The sequence below is a fragment of the Aquarana catesbeiana genome, linkage group LG05 (assembly GCF_042186555.1).
Source record: "Aquarana catesbeiana isolate 2022-GZ linkage group LG05, ASM4218655v1, whole genome shotgun sequence".
Classification (NCBI taxonomy): Eukaryota; Metazoa; Chordata; class Amphibia; order Anura; family Ranidae; genus Aquarana; species Aquarana catesbeiana.
Window position 1 is genome coordinate 205,629,031 of NC_133328.1, and position 15,720 is coordinate 205,644,750.

At 39.2% G+C, this 15,720-nt stretch overlaps 1 protein-coding gene across 5 annotated transcripts in view; it reads left to right on the forward strand.

Annotated features, from left to right (window-relative positions):
* The window catches only part of ELMO1 (engulfment and cell motility 1), a 546,685-nt gene that overhangs the window by 256,351 nt on the left and 274,614 nt on the right, over positions 1-15,720 (forward strand). For all 5 annotated transcript variants that reach the window (XM_073630502.1, XM_073630506.1, XM_073630503.1 and 2 more), the window contains one exon: positions 9,243-9,351. In XM_073630502.1, the coding sequence (XP_073486603.1) occupies positions 9,243-9,351 (109 nt within the window). The remainder of the gene's footprint in view (positions 1-9,242; positions 9,352-15,720) is intronic.

Genomic DNA, 15,720 nt, shown 5'->3' on the forward strand with positions numbered 1-15,720 from the left:
GAATCTGATTCTTATATTTGCAAGGCAGGCTACTACCTGATCTTCTGTTAACACGTTCTCTAAGTTCTACTGGTTGGATGTTTCAGCCACATCTGATAGCAACATTGGTTGTAAGGGCCCTCAGACAGCAATTTGAGTTGTAGACAATCCCCAGTTCTCTCTGTTTTTCTCTCTACTGGGCCTATTAGCATTTGTTTGCACTATTGCCCACTCCTCAATTTGACTGCTTTTTGAGGTTCCGAAGGTTAAAGATTTCCTGTATCCCACAGTGTACAAGAAAGAAAATAGGATTTTCGTATTTGCCCATGAAATGCTTTTCTTCGAGTCCGTTGAGGGACACAGGTTCCACCCTTCTGTGTTTATGATCATGATAATGGTACTGCTTTGCTACAAAACTGAGTCATGCTGGTAATAGGAGGGTTTATCCTTGGCTTACCTGCAGTTTTTTTGTTTGCTTCTAACCAATCCCACTGTAGGCGGCAATATATTCCAAATGTTAAAGAATTATTATATCCCTCAATGGACTCCAAGAAAAAAGATTTTACGGCAAGTACAAAAATCGTAATTTTTTTTGTCTACTGGCACATTATTTTGTGTGCTTGGAATATTAGTATTATCCAGCGGTTGGAATCTTTATTCCTTTGACTTTGGTATTACTAGCCTTTGAAAACACACATACATTTTAAATGCTATATTTTTGGTGCAGATAATTTACATTCTTATATTGTTCCTTTTGTCAATGCATATTTATGCTGATGTGTTGTAACTTTCTTCATTATACAAGAGAGTCATGAAAGTTACTGTCCTGTTGCAGCAATTCATTTTACTGACAGACACGCAGGATTTCTGAAACTTCCAGTGAAGTCAGTATGAGATTATGTTGTGTCCCTGGATGGTTATAAAAGCTGAATCTGAAAAATGGCTGCTGCACTTGGCAGCCACCTTGTGAACTATCCCATATGCCAGGACCTAAATTTTGTACTGTTTGACATTGCTACTGTGTTTTGTTTCACTAGATTCTCTCTAGTGTATATGCAGCATCCATAAAATGATTTAATATTGTTACACAGTTTAAGTTCTTAATTATACATCTACAATAAATCAGAATAAAAATATTCTACGTTCTTGTCTTATTAAAATGGTTTCTCTGTTTAAATGAAAGCATAACTGTACAATACAGTTTAATCTATTTTGCCTGTCTCCCTTAAAGTGGAAATAAAGTCCCCTTTTTAACTTGTACCTACAGGTAAGCCTACAATAAGGCTTACCTGTAGGTACAGTGAATATCTCCTAAACTTGCACTGTTTAGTAGACATTCACACGGGATGCAGCTGGTGATGCTACCGGCGCATGCGCTCTGAAAGGATGGCATACCTGTGCCGTCCCTTCAGAGCTCTGCCCCGGGGTTCCCGGGCACATGCACAGGAGTAACGTCATTGCGGCCTCGGTCATTCATAGACCTGGAGTCTGCAAACCCAGGAGGAAGACCGGTTAAAGACAGAAGCAACTGGAAGCCGTGACAGTGCTGTGTTGGAGGGCTCTGTGTGCAGGTAAGTTTGTCATATTCTGCTAGTTTTCCATGCATACTAGCACATTATGGCATAACAGTACAGGGGGCCCACATTTTTTATTTTTTGAGCGCTATTTACTACTGCTTTAACAAAGACCCCTACCCCTTCCCTGTTTTAGATGCAGCTGATTTTTTTTGTCCACATCTACTGAGTAAATCTCCATAAACTTTGGGATCATCTCCCCATCCTGGAGACACTTGGAAGGCAGCTCCGTAGAAGTCCATGGGAATGACTATGCAGGCAGAGCCAGTAACAGTAAGACTATGAGCATTTGGGGGAATGCTCTATAGAAGCCTATAGTGATCAACTGTGTTGGCACAACCAATGGAAAAAAGATTGTGGCAGTCTAGAAGAATGCTCCCTAGAAGACTGTTGAGACCGACTTCACAGGCAAGGTTAGCAGCAATAGGATTGCTGATGGAGAATATATATATCAGGGTGCAGCATGGTGTGTAGGCGAGCAGAGATTACACAGAGGCCAAGGTGAATGAGATGTTACCCTGAAAAATCTATATTTAAGATTTTTCATATCTCATAGATATGATGTGGGTTAAATGAGAGTTCCTTTCGACCAAGAGTGAAAGCTTCAAATATAATAACATTTATTAGGAAGCAGTTGAAAGTCTAGCTAATACACAATCATCTATCTATCGTCTTACACCAAGGAAGAAAATATTAGGTTGAAATAAAGTATTTACATGAAGGAATACAGGGTATATTCCTCAATACAGTAATCTACACACATATTTAGTTACAAGTAAAAGGGCATTCCTTTCCCATAATTACCCATCCTTACCAAAGTTCCTTTCAGCTTGTTGGTCTATCAGAAAGAGAGCGATACCTCCCCCTTGGCTCTGAGTATATCAAACCAAGCTGATGTCTCATTGGTTGGCCTAGCTTGGATCATGATTGGAGGGCTTACTCCATAAGTCGGCCCCCTTTCATGCAGATCCTTGTGACTATGTTGGCCAAGTGTGTTAATTGCATTTCCCCAGGAAGTTAGGTCCAATGCATATCCCAGCATGGCACCCTTTCAAAGGAGTAGGTGTAGAACAATGGAATTGGCTCTCCGTTGTTTGCATATACAAGCCTTGGCCCACATTCTCTGCTCTTAGCAAAAGCTTAAATGAAACCCTTTTTGCCCGGCTTTCATAGATGCCAGCTAAATGAAATATATTCATTATTACAATATTTAATAGTTATTAATGGAGATTTCACATAAACTCATAAGGCAACAGATGGTCCCTTGTGGCCAGTTGAGAATATGAGACTTGGCCACACCTAGAATAATGGTTTATGTGCAATCTCCTTTAATATTTGGCACTTTTGGCTTTACCCTCTGAAATGAAATAAAACTCTTTGAGAAGAAAAAAAACTTTTAAACTCTCCATCTCTACAGTTCACACTTCTGGATCCCAGTATCGGTAGTCATCACTTGTTCTGGATGTCATAAGTCCAAAATAGAAATCATGAGAAACAGCACCAAAACAAAACAATAAGGAAAAAAAAAACAAAAACATGAGGATCCTTGTTCTCAACAGTCCAATAATAACAATAGTCCGATAATAACAGTACGAAAGTCCATAAGGCGAATCTGGTCCTGTTGCCCTTGCTTCTGGGATGGCCTTCACTGGTGATTCCAATTGGATACAGCATACAATAATACTCATAAGGCAACAGAGAACAATGTACGAGTAAAGTCCCAACAATGCACAATTAGGCCCTGTGCGTAGGTACAGCCAACTGGAGCCACAAAGCAGTAGCTGAAGAACATTATCTTGAGATGATGCCAACAGCTTTTGCAATGAGGAGTGGGAATGTGGCCTGGCCTGTCCATGCCCAAATGGGGGCTTCCTGAGAGGGCATAATGTAGTCTCTGCACTTTCCCTACTTATCTGAAACCTCTCCCTGCGACTATGCACTGTTCCTGATAGACAGGGAGCTTGTCCCTACACTAACCATCTGCATAATGCATGCCAAATCAGGGGGCCAGGACCTTTAATAAGCTCTGCCCTCACCCAAGATGTCCACAGAGGTCATGTGGGGCCCCAGCGTCCAGTTGGACAGCTGCTCTCCTGGTGTTCACAGGAAGTCATAGAGGAACTCCCCCACAACTTCCTTTCTCTGCTGTATTGGTGGTTCAGCGCCACCTACAGTGGGGAGTACAGACTGCACCTGCCTACATATGTATCTAAAGAAGGGGAAGGGAGGGGACCTTTCATTAAGGGGCTGGGGGAAAAAGAATAATTGTAATTTATTTGATAATAGTTATCCATTAAAGCAAATATTTCCTGAAATAATCTACCTAATTACACATGTAAAGGCATTCACATATCATATTTGGCAAATGACAAGACTAAAACTCCATACAAAATAAAATGTTCTCTCTCTCTCTCTCTCTCTCTGTCTCTCTCTCTGTCTCTCTCACTCTCTCTGTCTCTCTGTCTCTCTGTCTCTCTCTCCTTTTTCTTTTTTCTCTTTATCACTCTCCATTTGACCAAGCCCTATAGCAACAATTAGAATCTGAATTCAGGCAGTCCGAAAGACTCAGCAGGCGCAGCAGAACGAAATGATTACTGCTCAGATTGAAGTTTCCAAGTTGTCCATAAAGAGTTTTACTTTAAAAGATTTACTAACTTGTTTTTATTAACAATTTTTAGTTTATCGCACATTTCAGTGTCAGCAGTTTTCATTTATTTATCTGCTCAGTAAGCGGAAAAAGACAGACACACAAGACTAGGGCAATACATCATTCTTGTCTTTGGAGACCAGGTATATATTTTCTTTTACACAGAAGCCAGTACATAAGCATCATTGCCAGCAGCATCTGTATAGATAATGTACATTTTACCTAATCAGTTTGCCTGTGTTCATTTCTGATTCATTTTATAAATAAATTGGCTGTCCAGAGTTTGTATGTGTCTGACTCACCAGTCTGCATTGACGACAGGTGATGTACAGTGCCTTCCAAAAGTTTTCACCTTCCCCTTGGCTTTTTACCTATTTTGTTGCATTACAGCCTTTATGTTTTTTTAATCCAAATTATATGTGATCGATCAGAATACAATAGTCTAAGTTGGTGAAGTAAAATTAGAAAAATATATACATAAAACAATTTTTCAGAAATTTAAAAACTGATAATTGGCATGTGCGTATGTATTCACCCCCTTTGTTATGAAGCCCATAAAAATCTCTGGTGCAACCAATTGCCTTCAGAAGTCACATAATTAGTGAAATGATGTCCACCTGTGTACAATCTAAGTGTCACATGATCTGTCATTACATATACACACATTTTTGAAAGGCCCCAGAGGCTGCAACACCTAAGCAAGAGGCACCACTAACCAAACACTGCCATGAAGACCAAGGAACTCTCCAAACAAGTAAGGGACAATGTTGATGAGAAGTACAAGTCAGGGTTAGGTTATAAAAACATATCCAAATATTTGATGATCCCTAGGAGCACCATCAAATCTATCATAACCAAAAGGAAAGAACATGGCACAATAGCAAACCTGCCAAGAGATGGCCGCACACCAAAACTCGCAGACCGGGCAAGGAGGGCATTAATCAGAGAGGCAGCACAGAGACCTAAAGTAACCCTGGAGGAGCTGCAGAGTTCCACAGCAGAGACTGGAGTATCTGTACATAGGACGACAATAAGCCGTACGCTCCGTAGAGTTGGGCTTTATGGCAGAGTGGCCAGAAGAAAGCCATTACTTTCAGCAAAAAACAAAATGGCACGTTTTTGAGTTTGCAAAAAGGCATGTGGGCATGTGTATGGAGGAAGGTGCTCTGATCTGATGCGACTAAAATGGAACTTTTTGGCCATCAAACAAAACACTATGTCTGGCGCAAACTTAACACATTACATCACCCAAAGAACACCATCCCCACAGTGAAACATAGTGGTGGCAGCACCATGCTGTGGGGATGTTTTTCAGCAGTCGGGACTGGGAAACTGGTCGGAGTTGAGGGAAAGATGGATGGTGCTAAATACAGGGATGTTCTTGAGCAAAACCTGTACTACTCTGTGTGTGATTTGAGGCTAGGATGGAGGTTCACCTTCCAGCAGGACAATGACCCCAAACACACTGCTAAAGCAGCACTTCAGTGGTTTAAGGGGAAACATGTAAATGTGTTGGAATGGCTTAGTCAAAGCCCAGACCTCAATCCAATAGAAAATCTGTGGTCAGACTTAAAGATTGCTGTTCACAAGCTTAAACCATCCAACTTGAAGGAGCTGGAGCAGTTTTACAAGGAGGAATGGGCAAAAATCCCAGTGGTAAGATGTGGCAAGCTCATAGAGACTTATCCAAAGCAACTTGGAGCTGTGTTAGCCGCAAAAGGTGGCTCTATGGTATTGACTTTAGGGGGGTGAATAGTTATGCACATTGAATTTTTCTGTTATTTCATCCTATTTGTTGTTTGCTTCACAATAATGATAAAAAAAAATCAAAGTTGTGGGCACGTTCTGTAAATTAAAAGATGCAAATCCTCAAACAATCCACGTTAATTCCAGGTTGTAAGGCAACAAAACACGAAAAATGCCAAGGGGGTGAATACTTTTGCAAGGCACTGTATATGCAGGTCACCTACTGCCTGAAAATGGATCAGCATTCACCCACATCATGCACATTCACTTATTTTCCGTAAAGGTCTATTTTTAATCAAGTGAGCTGCAGGGTGAAAATACACATCATTGTTCCTGAAATACCTGGTGTGTGCACCATATAAAGAACACAGACATGCTATAGTATATTTTTTATATTTTTAACTGGCATTGAACCCCTGCTGTTACCTTTCAATCAATGTGGAGCTTTTTGAACTGCACAAAACCTTGAGGATGCATTTCTAGCTGAAGAGCATCAGTAGAAATCGGGCACATTCTGCTTTCTGAGGATGACTGAACACGCACAAAAGGCCTTTTTATAATCTAATAATAGCAAGTCAGTGTGCTGCATCAGAACACGCATTTACATGGGGTGAATATTCTGCACAGTATATTATATACTATCATCAGATTCCTTTAGCATTTACTAAAGTCACAAGTGCAGTAAATCTATTCATTTATAGTGTTTATAACATTTTCTGCTTCTCTCTCCTTCCACATGCAGTCATTATCACTGAAAACAGCGCAGAGCATTGATGTAAAATTGTAGGAATTATAATAGAATATCTTAGAATGTATTGGTAATTTTACACACAAGCGCACATTTCATCTCTGGAAATGAGGACAAGGTGTCAAATGGTCTAGATTAGGGCAATAACCTGTGCAGATCTATTAAATGTAAGACTCAGCTGGAGAAAACAATGCTTTTATATAGGCTGTGTATGATGTATTATGAAACATGTCTTCTTTTTGCTGTCAGTCAAGCCGCTTTATATAATCTGTTGTTTTCTTAAATACGTGCCTTGTCTGAGCTATGTAATGTATTGTTGTTAAAAGATGGTGCCATTTTATTAGTAGAGCGGAATATATTTATTGTGTAGCACAACGGTTCATAATACAGTGCTCAGAAATCCAAAGTTTGACCTTTTTTTTTTTTTTTTTTTTTGCACTAAAAATGTAAACTTGAGAAACAATGCAATTCATTTAGTGGGTAAGGGTTAGAACTGTTTCTTTTTTTATCTTGCTGTCTTTGTTTCTGTTGGGAAGATCATAAGGTATGTCACCACCACCACACCTTTGTTGTCATCTGTTGAAAAAACATTTTTGTTAGTTTACATAGTAGCTACAAATATGACAGAGCAGCATTTTTGGATATCACAGGATCCTTGTATCAAGTCATCCATAACCATCATTGTTACTTTAGTGAAGGGATTCTTAAAGGTCCCTAAATGTTGCATAAGGGACTCCTCCTATGTAAACTAACTAAAACCGTCTTTATAAAAGATGACAAAGGTGTGACGGCAATACACAATGTAGTAATCAGTGTAAATACAATACATTACAATACCCGCATACAATGTGGTCCAGTTGACCCGCGCACTTCCATTGCCTCCAATCTAATGTAGCAGCCACTCACTGACACAGAGGAGCTGCTGCTCTTGGATCACCTGACCACAGGTATTTACACTACTCTTTTTTATAAGAGTAGAAGAGGGGAGGAATTAGGTCTCATGCTTACTTGAGCTTTTTTTATAGGCATTTGAGCTTTTTTTTGCCTCTAAACTCCTCTCTATGCAACCTATGTTTACAGGAGTTTGGAGGCAGAAAAAAATACATCACTTGTTCATTCTGGAGAGGAGCTTTTAAGTATACAAAAATGCCTGACGTGGGTAAAAGCATCTAAATGCATGTTAACGCTAGGCGCTTTTAGCGCTTGATTGTTTTTTCATTTCAATTAGCACAATAAATTGATATTCTGGCCAATGAAATGAATAAATGTCCAAGCGCTTGACACGCTTGAGATTTAAAAAAAAGTGGCTTAGTAAAGTTTTCAGCTGTTTTTCTCCTGTCAGGAGAAAAGCTTTTAGAAGAGCCCTGGTGTGCATGAGGCCTTAACCACATCCAGTCCGGGCCACTTCTGACATGCCTCTCCTACACATAAAAAACATAATTGTTTTGCTAGAAAACTACTAAGAACCTCCAAACATTTATCTATTTTTTTAAGCAGAGGCCCTAGAGAATAAAATGTTGGGTGTTGCATATTTTTATGTCACATGGTATTTGCGCAGCGGTTTTCAAATGCATGAATATTTTGGAAAAATACACTTATGCACAAAAAATACACTTATGCACAAAAACACAATATAATACTCAATTTTTTGGTAAAATAAAAACCAAAAAGAGGATGTTATGCCGAGTAAATATATACCAAATAGCTGACACTTTAAAGTTGCATAAGACCATGGACCTGAGCCAAACAACTCTATAGGCAATGCTGTAAAAGCCTTTACAGGATGAGACCCCATATCTCTCCTCTGGCCTTCAAAGCATCAGATCACACCAAGATCAGTTTAATCTGATGCTTGTTTACTGAGCCCAAAACTGGAAGTCAGGAACAGGATGCCACTAGATGCATCCTTACCGGGCTCCCCAATCACACGGAAGAGACCGGTAAAGACAGAGGATGCGGTAGGAGGGGGGCCTCCTCCGCCACCTGTAAAAGTAATCCAGTGGCTCTTTAGCCACTCGGATTACTTTTACAAGACACAGAATGACAGATATCTTGGCCATTGCTGCAGCTGTACCGATGATCGAGATATTATCCTTTCCATCCAAGGACGTTCAGGTACGTCCTATGGACTGGAAGTAGTTAAGCAGATTTTTGTTGACCTATACTTCCACTTTAGCAGAATTGTTTTTATGTCTTTTACATGCCTATGGTTCCATTTTTGTGTTATATTAATCAACAGATTTGTTTTGTGAAAAAGAACAATGGAGCACAACCATTCTGTAGTGCTGCAAAGGATCAAATCTGCATGTGTAAAGAGCAAATATGTCTTCCTTCATGTACATAGTATAGGTTTTTTTTTTAAACATCCACACATATTGATAAAATTTAAAATAACTTGATACAATTATACTTTCCCTTTTAAATTGAGTTGATTAAATAAAAATAAATACCATTTCTGTGTAATTAAGGTCTTTAAAGTAAATAAGATCTTTGATTGGAACATGCCTATTGGTGGTAATATGTGTTACAATGAAATTTATCTTTTCAGATTGTATTGGAAAACAGCAGTCGAGAAGATAAGCATGAGTGCCCTTTTGGTCGCAGTAGTATAGAACTAACCAAGATGCTCTGTGAAATCCTCAAAGTGGGAGAGCTACGTGAGTACCTGAGTGGATGATTTTTCACAGTTTACCAGAAAGTGACCTCGAATGTTACTTATACACTTTCCACACGGGCATACCAGAGCATTTTAAAACCTATTGCGGAGTGCCATTTGACGCGTTGGCACACTTGGTTTTATTGTAGGCATGTATCTTTGTCTTTGCCTATTTTGGTAAAATGTTATCTACAAAAGTCAGATAGTATTTGATGTGAAGGCATGATGCATTGAAAAGTCTTTCTGTATCATTTATACTTAGACCCCATTCACACTATTAGATTTTCTGCAGATTTTTGTCTTCAGATTTACGAAAACCATGTAAGGGCCTGCCCGATTGCATACAAATTGAGACTCTTAAGGTTTGACCTCATATTACCGTATTTATCGGCGTATAACACTCACTTTTTTCCCCTTAAAATCAGGGGAAAATCGTGGGTGCGTGTTATACGCCGATCCCCGCTAATTGTGATCGATCGGAGCGATCGCCGCCGAGATACACATAGCCGAGTGTATCTCGGCGCCGCTCACACTCATGCCCAGTCCCGCCATTGGACCTGTGTTATGTCCATCATAGGGTGGGACTGGGCGTGACCGTGAGCGGCGCAGAGAAGAGCCGAGTACACTCGGCTATGTGTATCTCGGCTCCGCCCAGTCCCTACGATCTCGGCGGCGCTCGTTCCGCTCCGCCGAGTCCCTGCAATCTCGGCGGCATATTTAAATCTGTCCAAACCTGTAATGGACACTGGGGCAAGGCTGAAATGACAAGGCTGCACTGACCACTGGGGCAAGGCTGCACTGGGGCAAAGCTGCACTTACAAGACTGCAATGGACACTGGGGCAAGGCTGCACTGACACTAAAAAGGCTGCAATGACACTGAAAAGGCTGCAGATGGACACGATAAGGCTGCATTGATGGGCATTTTAATGTAAGTTTTTTTTCCTTAAACTTCCCTCCTAAAAGTTTTTTTCCTTAAAATTCCCTCCTAAACTTGGGGTGCGTGTTATACGCCGATAAATACGGTATATAGTTTTGGTAAATCTGAAGACAATCTAATAGTGTGTATGGGGCCTTAGATTTCACACCAATGAAGCGGGGAGGGAAAGCACTTTTACCCATTAATGGTGCTAAATTTTCTTGGAAGGGGGAACAAAAGGGATCATTTGGGAAGAAATGACTTTGCAAATCAATTCTATTGCTAAGGACCATCAACCCGAGGATGCCTAGAGATAACTTGCTGTGAATAGAAATGTATGATAGTTTCCACATGAAACTTATTTTTAGGCATGTTTAGAAGAGTTTTGTAAATATGCTAAGTTATTTAATTTGCTTTCACATAGATTGATGGTTGTATATTGTAATTGTCTTATAAAGGTTAAAAGGAGCCTGACAGGATAGAATTAAGGTGGCTGCCATTACTGCCTTTTTTGAAAGTGCATAGGGCTGTCATCCTTCAGTCTCAAGTGAGTCACTAACCTAAACCAAGTATGTGCATATCAGGTTTTAGGACTCAGTTGGGGCTGTTATGCTACTTCTATGTTGGCTTACACACCACCATATCAGTTTAAAATTTCAGGACGTGTAAAAACTCATCAAATACCAAAATTAATCTAGAATTTGTATATTTGATTATTCGATAAGAGTGCAGTGAGTAAGAAAAATGTGCAAAGTGCAGTATCTATCCCGTAGAAAATAATATTTTGGTTTTCTGAAGTTCAGATGTGTTAAGTGCATTTTGTATATCTTTGCATACCCCTGTCATGTGACTGTAAGCCCAATAGTGTTTTCAAATAACTTTGTTCATGGAACATCTATAGTTAAAACTCTTGGCCAATTGTATAAAGTGCATTTGACAATAAACAACTTTTGCACTCAATGGATAATTAGGGAAGACTTTCTGGTATAACCAGGGACCTCCTCATCCCAAGGGATATCCCAGTGACAATTCTAAACACTTACATCTTTCAATTTATAACCTGTCATGGGAATGAAAGAGAAATGGGTAACACAATGTTTTCATTTAGATTTGATAAATCAAGATTTCTGTGTAAGATATATTTTACATCCAAACCAGTCTTTTATGAGTTTGTAGTTTATCTTGCCTTCATGCATTGCTATTTCTTCTACTTCTGCTGAAAAGTATTAAAGACTCAAATGTAATCAGCCTTAGCACATTATTAGCCAAGCCCATGGATTAGCCATCACTTTCTGGATTTATCTTCTGTAAAATGTCACTGTTGTAATGTGTATTGATTTATAAAGATGTAAAAGATAACCAGACAACAGTATGCATACAAATTGTGTGCTGTGCTTCAAAGCCCTTCATAGACTTAAAATGATTCCAATTAAGTTTACGCCTTTTTAGCACAGTGTCAGAAAGAACTATGATCTGATGTGCTATGACTTCAGTTCTGTTATTCTCACTGGTACTTTGTATACAGCATACTCCAGTAACTCATATTTATTGCTGCATTGTGTGTCCTCAGATTTCATTCTGCCTAATGATGCTCCAGTGTAAATCTGGAAATATTTGTGGCTGCTTTTGTTTTATTTTTTAACTGTCAGCTATTAAAGCTGAACTATACTATCACAGAAGTCTGGCTGTCTGTATATGGGGCCGCTGGACTGCCTGTTCCAGCAGTTTCTACTTAAGGATGCAGACCGTCTTTTTGTTTTTGTTAACTTATTCAGTCAAATGAATAAAGGATATGTTGTATTATAAGTGCTCAAAGCTATCAACATACTGCTCATCATGCTCTGGTACAGCATAAGATACATGGTTACATTTTATCATAGCATAAAGCATAGGAGAGGAAGTCCCACATTAAAGCTTGTTACAGAAGAACAAAAATGTAATCTATTGCTTATCAGCAGCAGTTATCAGGCCTTAGATTTGTTTGAGAAAAGACACATCCAGTTCAACCAACAGAACCCCCCCCAAGAAAAAACACACACACAAATAGAAAACCTCCATATATACAATCCTATACCCACAGTTGATCCAGAAGAAGGCAAAAAAAAGCACATCATGTAAATTCCCGTGTCTTGAACTGAAATCTCGAACAATGTTATTAGCCTTACAGCTATCTTTTGTGAACTACACAACTTCTCCTCCCATGTAATAGAGATGAAGATGGGGGGGAGGCATTTGTAGTCCAAATCAGGACAGCCTATGGTGACAATACTGTTCTGCCATAGATACAGTACAGTGACTAATGCCGCGTACACACGACTGGACTTTCCGGCAGAAAAGGTCAGATGGAATTCCGTCAGACTTTCTGATCGTGTGTGGGCTTCATCGGACCTTTCCTTTTGAAAATTCTGACGGACCTAGAGATAGAACATGTTTCAAATCTTTCCAACGAACTAAATTCCTATTGAGAAAACCGTTCATCTGTATGCTAGTCCGACGGACCAAAAATGACGCAAGGGCAAATATTGGCTACTGGCTATTGAACTTTCTTTTCCTAGTCCCATCGTACGTCATCACGTTTTAAACGATCAGACTTTGGTGTGATTGTGTGTAGGCAAGTCCGTTTCAGCGGAACTCCGTCGGAAAGATCGTCAGAGTCTACTATGATGGAAAGTCTGCTCGTGTGTACGCGACATTAGGCCTGATTCACACCTATGCAGGTTGCAGTTTGCATATTCCAGGTGCATTTTGCATTTTTCAATACATGTTTTTGATCCATTGAAGTCTATGGAACCAAAAACCAGAAAAAAAGTCCCTGGCCCTTTCCATAAAATTCACAGATGTGAACTACATCCATGGGAAACCATGTTACATGGACTGTAGTGTGTTTCTACAAAATGGAAAATGCACAAAAAAATGCATAGGTGTGAATCAGATCTTGGTGTTGTCACCCTAGCATTGGAAGTGTGTTACTGATAGGATTGGCAGGTAAAATTAAGGGAGAAAAGCCTTTAAAAAGAAAACTGTTGCAGAAACTATATCTAAGGACTGGTACATTTTTATTTTTGGGTTTAGATGTGCACTTGAGGTGTTTCACCATAAAGCGGTCATATGATATTCCAGGTCATGTTGTACACACTGCCAGCCTAGGGGTTAAGTAGCTTATTTTGCCAAACAAGATCATTTAGCTAGTACTAAACTATGCATAATTTAACTTTGATTATAGAGAGATTATATTATAGTTCTGCCTGAAAAAAAGTAATTTTGGACCTAATTATATTGCAGCTAGTCATTTAATTCAATGGAAAAGACCATTCCTAACATGAGGTTTAAAAAATACTCCTCATGATTGATCCCATTCTAGATTGGAGACAAGCAGCCATGTGTACAGGCACATCGATGACGTGTCCTAGGACTATATTTATGCCAGTCACATTTTATCATTTAACTGGTTGCCATGTGCTGCGAGACTCCCAGATTCAAATAAGTTGTAGGGAAATACACAAAGCCCCTTCCTGACCTTCCCGCTGAGCCCTACCCCTACATGTAGCCTAATATAGAATTTTGAACTTGGAACGTACCAGGTTGTCGGCTAATTTCTTCTATTGGTTAATTATGCTTTAAAGGGTAACTCCACTTTTGTGGGGGAAAAAAAATTGGCAAATAAAAAAAATTAAAATAAATATATATATATATATATATATACACAATTGTGACTCAGGTCATATTGTAATTGAATGTTATTAACAAATATCGTCCCTTTTTAATCTGCAGCCACTGTCATTTTCTGTAAAATGCAATTCAGTATGGCTACCTGGAGGTGTTCTGTAAACAGAATGTGTACAGAACACCCCCAGAAACAATTTCCTGCTCGTGTGATTGGCTTACTGATTTTCCCAGAAGTCTGCACTAAGATACAAGTTAGATTTTTGGCATCCCCTGCAACAAAAATGTCATTTTTGGTGAGATACTTCCAAAAGAAAACACATCTAAAGGGATGCAGACCTTGTCAATTTCCTCATTAGAGCCCTGCAGGTGCAGCAGCTGATTGATAATTATGAATCACTCCCATACAGATTCACTGAGCACACGGACACAGCTATTTCTTCAGAATACCAAAAATGTAGGAATCTGCAACAAAGTTTGTTAAAATCCATGCAATGTGCATAGATCACCCAGAGGGGAATGTTTTTTTTTTTTCAACAAAAGTGGAGTTACTCTTTAAGTTTAATCCTGAAGAAGGTAGGCTGAATATTGGGAAAAACACTAAACACTTCCAGTATGTGTATAAATGATGAATGTACTGTAGTTTTGAGTATTCAGCCATGGCTATCGCTTCTAATTAGACTGCATTTCCCAGCTTGCTTTTCATTTCTTCTTTTTAGTTGATGATAAAGCCTGTTTTATCAGTGTAACCAAGCTGTAAAACATCATTACATGGACAGTGTGTAGCTAGCCAGTTTTATCTTTTTGCGCATCACACTTTCTTTGAAAAGCTATGAAAGTGGATTGCATGTCAGCAGAAGGTGCACAATTAGAAAATCTTGAATTCTTTTCATTTGTAGAGGGGCAATAGGGAAACTGCAAATTTCTAGTCTTTACATGCTATATTTGATTATTTTACTGTCAATTGATAAGAAAAGGTTGCAAGTTATACAACTCCGATTTTGCTTAGATATGATCAGTTAGATTTGAAAAACTGACCATCAGCTGTATGATGTCTACCTGACTGGATTAAAATTAAATGCATGGGCAATTTTCTTAATTATATCCAACTGTTATTGAAAATTATGTGCAACTGTAAAATTGTAAAGATAAAATGGCACACGTAAAGTGTGAACAAGGTCCTGAAATGCATAGGGAAGATTGTGTTTTGTACCAGATTTTCACATATTCTAGATCAGCTTTTCTCAACCATGGGTTCCTCCAGAGGTTGCTAGAAGTTCCTTCAAAAATCTCTTCCTCTTATATAAGTAACCAATGGCAGCATTGATCGTTTTAGCTATATCTAAGATGGTATTCTTTAAAAATTTAAAGAGCATCCTTCCCAGTGACCATTGCACTAATCTACAATGAGCTGTAGATAGAGTACTTATTAGCAGGGGTTCTGTGAGGCTGGAAAGTTATTTCAAGGGTTCCTCCATCTAAAAAAAGTTTGATAGAGGCTGTTGTAGATCATCATACTGCTATAGAATATTTGAGGGTACACATACTGGCAGTTTTACCTTACCTGCACAGTTCACTCCCTTGGTCTCATTCGTTTGTCTAGTGTGAGTGCTCTGAACCATGCCCTGGTTCGGTTAAGCATACAGTACTGTGCCCAGGGCCACTTGGAAGAGGTGGTCTGGAGCTCAGTTCACTTGAGGTCCAGCTTGTTTGAGTGTGAGTTTAAACCATGCCTGAGCACAAGACTTTTCATAGACCACTGAGGACTGAAGCATGGATCATTGTGGTTT